At 44.8% G+C, this 12,689-nt stretch overlaps 1 protein-coding gene across 3 annotated transcripts in view; it reads right to left on the minus strand.

Annotated features, from left to right (window-relative positions):
* CATSPER3 (cation channel sperm associated 3) overlaps positions 1-12,689 on the minus strand; it is a 37,446-nt gene that overhangs the window by 3,398 nt on the left and 21,359 nt on the right. Inside the window, exons 3-4 of one of the 3 annotated variants that reach the window (XM_004744934.3) lie at positions 4,711-4,950; positions 35-217 (exon numbers count right to left, since the gene is read on the minus strand). In XM_004744934.3, the coding sequence (XP_004744991.1) occupies positions 35-217; positions 4,711-4,950 (423 nt within the window). The remainder of the gene's footprint in view (positions 1-34; positions 218-4,710; positions 4,951-12,689) is intronic. The other 2 variants (XM_004744937.3, XM_004744936.3) reach the window with 2 other exon arrangements.

The following is a 12,689-nucleotide window of genomic DNA, read 5'->3' on the forward strand; positions in this document are numbered from 1 at the left end:
AAGGCCACTTCCCCAACCCCTGTTCCCACAGTACCGTGGCCAAGCTGAAGAGAGTGAAGAAGGCCACAGCCAGGTTCCCCCAGTTATTCAGGTCACCCCTGTCTGGAGTTCCAAATAGGCAGAAGCCCAAGATAGCGAAGATGAACATGAGGACGAAGAACAGGATGAGCACGGAGGCCACGATGTAGGCTGTCTGCCCCACAGCAGTGATGAGGGTCTGCAAGGCAGAGGCATGGGGGCTAGGCCAGGCTGCCAGGCTGAGTGGGGCTCAGCGGACAGGTCCAGTCTGCCCAGACCCCAGCTGGTCCCAGCATCCAGTGCCAGGCCCCATAAAGGGATGGATGGATAGATGGATGGATAGATAGATGGGTGAATGGATGGATGGACAGACGGATGGGTAGGTGGATGGATGGATGGATGGGTAGATGGGTGGATGGGTGGTTAGGTGGGTGGGTGGATGGATGGGTGGGTGGGTGGATAGATGGACAAGTGGTGGATGGATGGATGGACAGACGGAGGGGGGGTGGATGGATGGATAGATGGATGGGTGGGTAGGTGGGTGGGTGGATGGGTGGGGGGGCATGGGTGGATGGATGGGTAGATGGATGGGTGGGTGAATGGGTAGATGGATGGGTGGGTAGATGGATGGTTGGGTGGGTGGATGGACAGATGGATGGACAGGTGGATGAATGGGAACTGTACCCAGACTGAGGGCTGGACCAATCCAGTAGTGCTTGAGCAGTACCTGACCTCTGTCCTCAGTCCCCCATGGGGAGATGGTCCTCAGGCCTGGGTGTCTCCCCATCAGCACCACTGGCAACTCCACTTGAGTCCCAGCCTGCCTCTGTGGTCATTCCAAATTGTCCCACTGTGCCTCTCAGCTAAGAGCCAGCCCTGTATGCTCTGCCAAGCACAGAAGCTCCCTATTGGGGAGCTACCCTGGGAGTGGGAATGATGAAGGCTCAGAGGGATATTGCTTCCTGTCCTTTCTGGGTCCTACTCCACAGACAGGTCTCCATCCCATGACCTCAGTCTTCCTCTAGAAAGTGCTCATATGTCTTGCCTCCCACTATGTTCACCACTCCTGGGGAGCACAGCATATGGCTCTTCGTCATTCATTCTCCACACCCCTGTCTTGCATACACTTGGTGCTCAAGACATGGTCACCTACCTAGATGCTGCCCCAGACATTATTTCAAGGCAAGTGGGCATTATCACTTGTCATGTTTTGAGATGAGGAAGCAAAGGCTCAGAAAAGCAAAAATTCTTGGCCAATACAGTGACAGAGCTAGGACCAACTCCCAAGCCCTTTGCCGTGTAGCTCTTCACCTCAAGGCCCCCCCTTGCAGGTCAAGAAGCTGTTTACTAGCTTCACACTAGGAATGGAGGCACTTGAGAGAGCTGCGCCCCGGGACAGTGAAGTGTTAGTCTGGGGTAACTTGGGAAGCAGAAAGACAAGGGGAGAGCCCTGGCGCTGCCTTCCACATGGATGGGCTGGATAGCCGCCTACAGAGGGGAACACATCCCTCTACCTGGGGGAAGAAAATCAGTGTCTGGGATTAATTCCAGAGGCGAGAGGTACAAAACTCTCTCCCTCCCTGTGAGACAGAGACAGAGCTTCTTCTTCCCCAAGAACTACTTAAAAAGGGAAGAGACAAGATCTCGTGAGAAATGCTGCCCTGGGATATAGTCCACAGAAGAGGCCTGCCCAAGCCCAGATGTGTGGAGAGTGAGGCGCTCCAGGGAGCAGGAGACCAGCACCGGGAGGCTGTCACCAACCCCCAGCCTCTTTGTCCCTTAACTCCTTCATCCCCATTGACCCCTACACCACTTTCGGCTCCTGCTCCCTTGGTGCCCAACACCTGCAAAAAGTAGCCATGCTTCCAACTGTCTGACTGTCCCTCGGTCTGACGTGCCTATCACCCAGCATCCACCTCCCAGGGACCTCTCGTCTTTTCTGTCCACCTGCCTTACCACCATCCCTACCAGCCACAGACTCCAGTGCCTGGCACCTCTGATGCTCCCTTCCCCCGCTCCTACATACATTATAGGGTCTATTTCTAGCCTACAAATAAGGGGAGCCACTCTCGGGTTTGAAAGGAAGGCTGCCGTGATTTGAGGTACCCTTTGAAGACTCTCCCCAGCAAGTGCTCACCATCACTTGGCGTCAGGGAAATACAAACCAAAACTACAATGAGATACCGCCTCACACCAGAATGGCTAAAATTAACCAGTCAAGAAATGACAGGTGTTGGTGAGGATGCAGAGAAAGGGGAACCCTCCTGCACTGTTGGGGGGAATGCAAGCTGGCGCAGCCACTCTGGAAAACAGCATGGAGGTTCCTCAGAAAGTTGAAAATAGAGCTACCCTAGGACCCAGCAATTGCACTACTGGGTATTTACTCTAAAGATACAAATGTAGTGATCCAAAGGGGCACGTGCACCCGAATGTTTATAGCAGCAATGTCCACAATAGCCAAACTACGGAAAGAGCCTAGATGTCCATCAACAGGTGAATGGATAAAGAAGATGTGGTATAGGGACGCCTGGGTGGCTCAGTTGGTTAAGCAGCTGCCTTCGGCTCAGGTCATGATCCCAGCGTCCTGGGATGGAGTCCCACATCGGGCTCCTTGCTCTGCAGGGAGCCTGCTTCTCCCTCTGCCTCTGCCTGCCATTCTGTCTGCCTGTGCTTGCTCTCTCCCTCTCTCTGATAAATAAAATCTTTAAAAAAAAAAAAAGAAGAAGAAGATGTGGTATATATACACAATGGAATACTATGCAGCCATCAAAAGAAATGAAATCTTGTCATTTGCAATGACGTGGATGGAACTTGAGTGTATTACGCTAAGTGAAATAAGTCAATCAGAGAAAGACAATTATCATATGATCTCCTTGATATGAGGAATTTGAGAAACAAGATACAAGGGGAAAAGTGAAATGAGTCAAAACCAGAGAGGGAGACAAACCAAAAGAGACTTTTAATCTCAGAAAATAAACTGAGGGTTGCTGGAGGGGAGCAGGGTGGGAGGGATGGGGTGGCTGCATGACAGACATTGGAAGGGTATGTGCTTTGGTGAGTGCTGTGAATTATTTAAGACTGATGAATCACAGACCTGTACACCTGAAGCAAATAATACATTCTATGTTAATTGAAAAATTAAAATTTAAAAAAAAGATTCTCCCCCAGCTGGTGGGGGGGCATTTTTGCCCCAGGGCTATCTAAGGAGTGTGGGAAGCCAGCGCAGGAATCCTGACGAAGTTGGGTGGTGATGGAGAAAAGATGAGGACTGGTCATGAACGACGTAGCAGGTCACGCAACAGGACTTTGAGACAGAGGCGTCAATGCTGACACTCAAATTTACAACCTGGCTGTTATGTAAAGACACAACACAGAAGGATGGGCCAGGGTCTGGGGATGTGAGGGTGGGGGAAAGCGATAACATACAGCTCAGATGGCCTGGGTTTGAGGAGCACAAGAGACGTCCAGGAGGCCATGCGTCTGAAGGTCAGAGAGAAGCGTGGGCAGGTGATGATCCCTGAAACGTAGGAAAGATCACCCAAGAGGGTACGCAGAATGGGGTGCAGGTGAGAAGAACGTGGGGTACAGTCTTGAGAAAACGCATGCACCCAAAACGTTAAGCTCAAGAGGCTGGAGGAACCCCAAGAAAGGGCAGGGACAGGGTGCCAGTGGGACTGGCCAGGGGACCTGGTGACGAGGAGGTTGCTGACTACCTCAGAGAGGCCAGTTCCTATGGAGGGAAGAAGCCAGGGTACAAATGACAAGTAAGGAAGTGGGGAGTAGGAGTTACGCCCCCCTCTCTCCAGGAGTCTCACCATGAAAGGGAAGGCAGGAGGCCTGTTTGGGAGGCGCTCCAGGGGCCAAGTGACCACATGAGAGCATACAATGAATGAACGGGGGTCTGTGCCAAGGGGAACTCTTCAATGCAGTCTTCGTCTTGTCCCCCAGGCCTGGGGCTGCTAAGTATAGGGCCCAGGTTCCAGACAGACGCCCGGCTGGGCAATCTCTCAGCAAAACAGGCCAACACATACCCAAGCTGGTCAAATGCAGCCAAGGCCGCCCCTTCCTGGAGAAGCACAGACACGGGGCACAGAGCCACGGCAAACATACTGTGCCTGGGATGGATGCTTCAGGGCGGGCTGGGTCAGCTATGAAACCTTCCAAGCCAAACAAAGACTGGTCACCCCATGACTTCTAGCAGGAGCCCCATTCCTGGAGCAGCCTGAACAAAGTAATGCTACTATTTCCGTCAGGAGAAGCAGCAGATTTTTAGCTGTATGGGGAAAGCACACAATTGGAATTGAGTGGCCCATGCCACCAAGGCGCCGGAGACTCCTGGGAATGCAGCTCGAAGGGCCTGTACCGTAAGCAAGTCTGTCCCTTTGGTAGCATGGGAGAAAGGAAAAGTTAGCGTGGCCTCTGGAGTCAGCCACACCTTTCAAATCTCAGCTGTGATATTTAACTGCTGCGTGACCGTGGGTCTCGATTTCTTCACCTGTGACACAGAGCTAAGGACACTCTTCCGCAGTTGTTTTAGAATGAAATGAGGTAACATGGGTGAGGAGCGACCTGCCCTACAGTAGGGCTCCATAACCGGATGGTCGGGGGAGACAGATTATTTCCTCGGGGGCTGGTGGGCAGACAGGCCCCACGGCCGGCGCCTCCAGCCCACAGCAGCCCCAGGTCACTCACCCGGATGCCACGGCTGTAGGTGATGAGCTTGAGGATGCGCAGGGACTGCATGCCGTCAGCAATGTTGAGGTAGGGGTAGTGCTTGCCCTTGAATCTGTGCAGCCCGTAGGGGATGAAGATAGTGACGATAATGATGACATCCAGCAGGTTGTAGCCGTCCTTCCAGTAGTTGATGGGGTCCACATAGAGCTTCATGCAGAACTCGGAGCTATAGATGGACACAAAGATCAGCTCGGAGACCTGCGGGGGGCGGGGGGTGCCGAAGATCAGAGGGTCAGGCCAAGCGGCAGAGCCCCATCATCCCTCCCTCTCCCTGCAGGAGGGGCCCAACCGGCTGTGTGCATCTCGGCAGACGGAGGGTACGCCTAGGTCAACCACATGACAGAGAAACCCAGGCAGAGCTGCAGGCACACAGCAGACACACGGTGGGCCCTATTCTCTTCCCGTTCTGCAGCTTCCCTCCCTGCAGCCCGAAACTGGGGCTAGGTCACACCCAGGGGGCTTGAGAACGACAGACTGACTGGAAGACAGAATGACCACCTAGACCCCAGTCTAAGTCAACTGCACATGTGAGGTAACCTGAATGTAAGCTTTCCCAAAGAAAAGATCCCAAGAGTTTTCTGGCCAACCTGAATTTCCAAACTTTTAGGAACAGAGATGAAATACTCAAATATCTATTAATATTTATCCATTCATCACAAATACTGAAAATCAGTTAATTGTTTTAGAACAGTTAGAACAGCAGAATATTCTGCTTTTTTCCCACTTCTGTACTTTATGAAATAACCTTATTCAAATTCTTCTCGTGCATCTACAACCCCAGTGGCTTTGATTTTACCAAAAGGTACGTCCTGAGTGATCTTTTTCCTTATTATCAAAACACAACAGGGGCGCCTGGGTGGCTCAGTGGGTTGAGCCGCTGCCTTCAGCTCAGGTCATGATCTTGGGGTCCTGGGATCAAGTCCCACATCAGGCTCTCTGCTCAGCAGGGAGCCTGCTTCCCTCTCTCTCTCTCTGGCTGCCTCTCCGTCTACTTGTGATTTCTCTCTGTCTAGTTAATAAATAAAATCTTTAAAAAATAATAATAAATAATAAATAAATAAATAAAAATTAAAAACAAAAACAAAAACACAACAACGAATTAGACAGAAAATATTCAGCCCCCAGGAAGCATATGATCTAGCAGAGGGAGACAGAAATGAAGGCTCAAACAAATACGGAAATAATATGACCCCAGGTGGGAAGGAAGGGGAGTGAAGGAAACAGCCAAAGGAGATGAAAGGGCTGGTTGGGTTGGGGGAGAGCCGTGGCAGCTATTTTAGAAAAGGTGGTGAGTGGAGGCCTTGGAAAGGAGCCGTGCTAAAATCTGGGACAAAGTTCCCAAACAGCAAGTACAAGGGCCTTCAGGTGAGAAAGGGTTTGCTCAAAGAACAGCAAGATCCACGTGGCTAGAACAGAAAGGGGTGAGGAGGGTGGGAGATGCCATTGAAGGGGCAGGCCACAGAGGGCAGGCCTGGTGAGAGCTTTGAATTTTAACCTCCACCTTGGAGGATTCTGAGCAAGGGAGTGATAATTTATATTTTTAAGAGATCTCCATGGAAAAGCGACTAGTGCGGAGCTGATGAGAAGGGTGAGTGGGGTGGGTGAGGGGGGTGCTTAGGGAGGAAGAATCAGAGAACAGGAGTTCTCTCTAACCAGCTAGAGGGGAGGTTAGACCGGACTGGACTGGACTGGGGATGGTGTGGCATCAAAGGGAAGAGGGAAAAGCCTGTCTTTTGTAGGCTGCCAAGTCAGGACTTGCTGCTGGAGTTCGGAGTGCACAGGGAAGACAGGAGGCCAGGGAAGATTCTAGGGCTTGAGACAGAGCAACTGGGTCAGCAGTGATGCTTTCCCTGGGATGAGTTTGGGATGCACTGAAATGGGCTGGAGAGAGTTTCTGGAGAGAAACAGGAAGGCTTTTGAGATAGAGCACCTTTTAAATATATGTCAGATGCTGCCACTGGAAGATGTAACTGAGGCCACAACTATCCATTCCGATAATATTAGGGCAGCTGGGATTTTTATTTGTCCTGCCTACTTATGTTTGTGGCCCCCTAACTGGCAACTATTTATATACATTGTTATTTTTTTAACTACTACCTAATATTTAAGATACACAAAAAGACATAAAGAATATAATGAACAGCCACACACTACCACCCAGCTTAAGAAATAAAATATTATTACCATTGCAGGCAGCCTCCTGTGTAGCCCTCAGGGACCATATGTATCCCCAAAAGTACCTGGCATTCTTTTGCATTTTTTTAGACATCACAACAAACAGCATAATGTTACACTGAAGTGCTCTTGGCAATTTGTTGAGTTTTTTCCATTTAAAATTATGTTGGAACACCTGAGTGGCTCAGTCAGTTAAGCATCTGACTCTTGATTTGAGCTCAGGTCATGATCTTAGAGTTGTGAGATCAAGGACCCCCTCATACACACACACACACATGCACTCACACTCTCTCTCTCCCGAAAATGAATAATTTTTTTAAAGATTATATTTATTTATTTGAGAGAGAGAGAGAGATAGCACAAGCAAGGAGAAGGAGAAACAGGCCACCACACTGAGCAGGAAGCCTGACACGGGACTCAATCCCAGGACCCTGGGATCATGACCTGAGCCAAAGGCAGACACTTAAATGACTCAGCCACTCAAGTGCCCCTAAAATGGATAAATCTCTCTAAAAATAAATAACACTATGAGATTCATCTATGTTGATATGTGTAAAACTAGTTTACACAAAACCTAGTGGTTTTACTACTATGTAGCGATACCACTCGTGAAAATACTATATTTATCTAGTTACCCATTGGGGATATTAGGCTTGTTGGTAAATTTTACTATTGCAACAGCACAACAGTACAAAAAGGGTGAGTAATTGGTATATATCACATATATATTTACACATATCCATGTGTAAAGCTTCCCTTGGGTACAGACCCAGGAGTGGAATTAGGGAGTTGTAAGGTAAGAGCACCTTCAACGTGACTGCAAGGTGAGAAGTGTTTTAACTTTTAATCCCACAATGTTCCTACTGCTTCCCGTGCTTACCAATGATTCCCACTGTAGAACTTCTCCATTTTTGTCAGTCTGATGAATATGCAATGGTATCTTTTTATGTACTTTCTATAATTAATGAAGCTGGACATCTTCTTATACACTTAATTGTAAACTGCCCATTTCTTATCTTTTGCCAAATTCTCAGCTGGATTGTTTTGTTTTTTTCTTAGTGGTCTGCAAAAGAATGAATTTTTCCAGATATTTTGAATCCTGATTCTTTACCTGTTAGATGTGTTGCAAATATCTTCTCCTCCGCTGACTTATATTTTCACATTTTCAATGATCTTTTGATGAACAGAAGTTTAAAATCTTAATGGAATCAAAGGAACCAAACTGTTTTTTCATGACTTACGGAGTTGTTTTTCATGACTTACAGAGTTTGTATTTTAAGAACCCATCCCCTCCTGAGATTGTGTAAATATTCTATATTTTCTCTAAACATTTTGAAGTGTCACTTTTCAGGTTGGGTCTTTAACCCAGTCATGTCTGCCATGAAGCAGAGATCCAGTAACATGCTCTCTCTATACCTACGACCAATGGTCCCAGTATTGTTTCCTGCAGAAGGTGCCCTTTTGGCACCAGCCCACAGGGCCCCCTGACAGGTGCAGGGTCTCTGTCCAGACCAGGATCTGTTTCCCTCTTGCCTGTTGCGCTGGCCTCTACCCTGCCTTCATTACGAAAGCCCTACAGTCTGCTTATCTGGTTAAGTCTAGCCTTCTCTTCCCTTTAAACTTTCAAAGTCATCTCGTTTGCTTTTTCTCTTTCATTCTTTTCCCTAAATTTTAGCATCAGCTAAACCTTCACATATTTGAATTATTTTCTCCTAAAAGATCACACAAATCTGGGGCGTCGGGAGGGCTCAGTTGGTTGTGTCTGCCTTTACTCAAGTCATGATCCTGGTGTCCTGGGATCAAGCCCCATGCTGGGATCCCTGCTCAGCGGGGAGTCTGCTTCTCCCTCTGTCCTTCCCCCTTCTTGTGCTCTTGCTTGCTGTCTTTCCCTCAAATAAATAAAATCTTTTTTAAAAATCACACATCTTTTTTTGATTTATTAGATTTTATTAAATCTTTTGTCAAAGTACTTTTCATATTCCGTTAGAAGTGCTGTTTTATAACTGATATGTTAAATGTAATTAATTTTATTTATTAATCATATAACCAGCAAACTTGCTGGGCTTTATAATAACTTTATTAATTAGTATTAACTTTATTAGTTAACAATTTTTTTCAGATTCTTTTGAGGGTTCTATGCAGAAATGACATTATTTTTCTGAACTTTGAAAGAGAATACTGCTAAAGTTTCATCACTGTGTTAATTTTGATACAAGTTTTACATACCCTTAATTGGGTTAAAAATAAATCCTTTCTATTCCTAGTTTGCTAAGCTTTTATCTCCCTGTTTTTTAGATTTTTAAAAATGTATTTATTGGACAGAGTGCATGAGTGGGGAAAAGGGGCAGAGGGAGAAGCAGACTCCTGCTGAGCTCAGGGCCCCACATGGGGCTCCATCCCAGGACCCTAAGATCATGACCTGAGCTAAAGGCATATCCTTAACCAACTGAGCCACCCAGGTGCCCTGCTAAGTTTTTATCTTAGTGGATATTCATGATATATATTTTTTCCTGCATCTCTTGAAACTATCTGATGGGCTGTTTTTTTCTTCTTTAATATTTTAAGCTGGTTAATAAAATATGTGGATTTTTTTAATACTTGAATTTCTGAAAAACTTGGCAATGATATATATATATATATATATATATCATTGGAATGGAAGAAAAAGAGTATATATATATATATATATATATATATCATTGGAATGGAAGAAAAAGAGTATATATATATATAGTATATATATATACTATATATATATATACTCTTTTTCTTCCATTCCAATGATATATATATATATATATATATATATATATATATATACTCTTTTTCTTCCATTTTCTAATTCAGTTTCTTAATTTTTCTCTTGGGATTTTTGTGTTAATGTTCATATAATTTGGTGTCATTTTTCTTTCTCATATTTGTCTAGTTTGGCATGAAAGTTATACTAGCCTCACAAGATGAACTGTCTGTGGGCAAGGCAGATATACTTATTTATCTAATCACTGTAAGCACTGTATATGTTTAGAATGGTATCTTCCATCAAGGTAGAACTAGCTAGTCTGGGTTAGTTCGTAGTTTTCGGGGGTAAAGTTTTTGTTTTTGTTTTGTTTTGTTTTAAAGAATTTATTTATTTATTTGACAGACAGAGATCACAAGTAGGCAGAGAGGCAGGCAGAGAGAGAGAGAGGAGGAAGCAGGCTCCCTGCTGAGCAGAGAGCTCGATCCCAGGACCCTGGGATCATGACCTGAGCCCAAGGCAGAGGCTTTAACCCACTGAGCCACCCAGGCGCCCTCGGGGGTAAAGTTTTAACTACTAATTCAATGCTTTATAGCCATTAAAGGAAATATAAGGACATACAAAGTTTATTTCAAGTTTTTGCTTTTTTATTGAAAATCCGTTTTGTAAATTTTTTCTAGAATATCTTATTTCAGCTAGGTTTTCAAATTCATTAGCATAAAATTATTAGATTACTGACATCTACTGTATCTGTAATTTTCCTTTTAAATACCTGACATGAGGGGCACCTGGAGGCTCCATCAATCAGGCATCTCCCTTTGGCTCAGGTCATGATCCCAGAGTTCTGGAATCAAGCCCCAAATAGGGCTCCCTGTTCAGCAAAGAGCCTGCTTCTCCCTCTGCCTGCTGTTCCCGTTTGTACTCTTGCTTTCTTTCTCTATCAAATGGATAAATAAAAAATCTTAAAAAAAAAAAAAAACCCAAACCCTAACATGATTCAGAGCTTCCATTTGCCTTGTCTCATGAACAAAGCTATTTCATAATTGTTTCCTAAGCTCTAACTGTGGTGTTGTTAATACTTTCTCTTGAATCTTTGCTTTCTATTTCATTAATTTTTGTCCCTACCTTTATTATTTCCTTTTTTCTATTTTCCTTTATTCTTCTACGTTTCCTTCCTTTTTCCTTCTTTTTGATTTTGTTCTGTTCCTCTTTTCCAAAAGGTCAGCTCATTAAATTTCTAAATTGAGGTATAATTCATGTACCATTAAGTTTGTCATTTTAAAATGTAAAATTCAGTGAGGAGGGGGTTAGTTTTGAGTATTTATAACATTTGTTTCTACTTATTGTAAGATATATACATAACATGAAAATTACCCTATTTAATCATTTTTAGATATACAATCAATTCAGTGGAATTAAGTGCATTCACAATATTGTGCAACCATCACTACCATCTATTTCCAGAACTATTTCATCCTCCCAAACAGAAGCTCTGAACCCAACAAACAGTAACCTCACATTCTCCTCTCCCCACATCCCCCAGAAAATTCAATTCTACATCCTGTCTGTATGAATTTTCCTCTTCTAAATACTTTATGCAGATAAAGCCATACAATATTTGCCCTTTTATACCTGGTTTATTTCACTTGGCATAATGTGTTCAAGGTTTATCCACATTGTAGTGTGTATCACAATTTCATTCTTTTTAAAGGCTGAATAATATTCCATTTTACATATAGACACATTTTCTTTATCCATTCATCAGCCAATGGACACATGATTTGCTCCCACCTTTTGGCTACTGTGAACAATGGTGCTGTGAACACTGGTGTACAAGAATCTGTTTGAGTCTCTATTTCTTGTGTGTGTGTGTGTGTGTGTGTGTGTGCTTTTTTTAAATTTTTTATTTTTTTATAAACATATATTTTTATCCCCGGGGGTACAGGTCTGTGAATCACCAGGTTTACACACTTCACAGCACTCACCAAAGCACATAACCTCCCCAATGACCATAACCCCACCCCCCTTCTCCCAACCCCCCTCCCCCCAGCAACCCTCAGTTTGTTTTGTGAGATTAAGAGTCACTTATGGTTTGTCTCCCTCCCAATTCCATCTTGTTTCATTGATTCTTCTTCTACCCACTTAAGCCCCCATGTTCCATCACCACTTCACCACTTCCTCATATCATGGAGATCATATGATAGTTGTCTTTCTCTGATTGACTTATTTCGCTAAGCATGATACACTCTAGTTCCATCCATGTTGTCACAAATGGCAAGATTTCATTTCTTTTGATGGCTGCATAGTATTCCATTGTGTATATATACCACATCTTCTTGATCCATTCATCTGTTGATGGACATCTAGGTTCTTTCGATAGTTTGGCTATTGTGGACATTGCTGCTATAAACATTCGGGTGCACGTGCCCCTTTGGATCACTACGTTTGTATCTTTAGGGTAAATACCCAGTAGTGCAATTGCTGGGTCATAGGGCAGTTCTATTTTCAACATTTTGAGGAACCTCCATGCTGTTTTCCAGAGTGGCTGCACCAGCTTACATTCCTACCAACAGTGTAGGAGGGTTCCCCTTTCTCCGCATCCTTGCCAGCATCTGTCATTTCCTGACTTGTTGATTTTAGCCATTCTGACTGGTGTGAGGTGATATCTCATTGTGGTTTTGATTTGTATTTCCCTGATGCCGAGTGATATGGAGCACTTTTTCATGTGTCTGTTGGCCATCTGGATGTCTTCTTTGCAGAAATGTCTGTTCATGTCCTCTGCCCATTTCTTGATTGGATTATTTGTTCTTTGGGTGTTGAGTTTGCTAAGTTCTTTATAGATTTTAGACACTAGTCCTTTATCTGATATGTCGTTTGCAAATATCTTCTCCCATTCTGTCAGTTGTCTTTTGATTTTGTTAACTGTTTCCTTTGCTGTGCAAAAGCTTTTGATCTTGATGAAATCCCAATAGTTCATTTTTGCCCTTGCTTCCCTTGCCTTTGGCGATGTTCCTAGGAAGATGTT

This window comes from Mustela putorius, unplaced genomic scaffold, assembly GCF_011764305.1.
Source record: "Mustela putorius furo isolate JIRA1106 unplaced genomic scaffold, ASM1176430v1.1 tig00000145_pilon_pilon_pilon, whole genome shotgun sequence".
Taxonomy (NCBI): domain Eukaryota; kingdom Metazoa; phylum Chordata; class Mammalia; order Carnivora; family Mustelidae; genus Mustela; species Mustela putorius.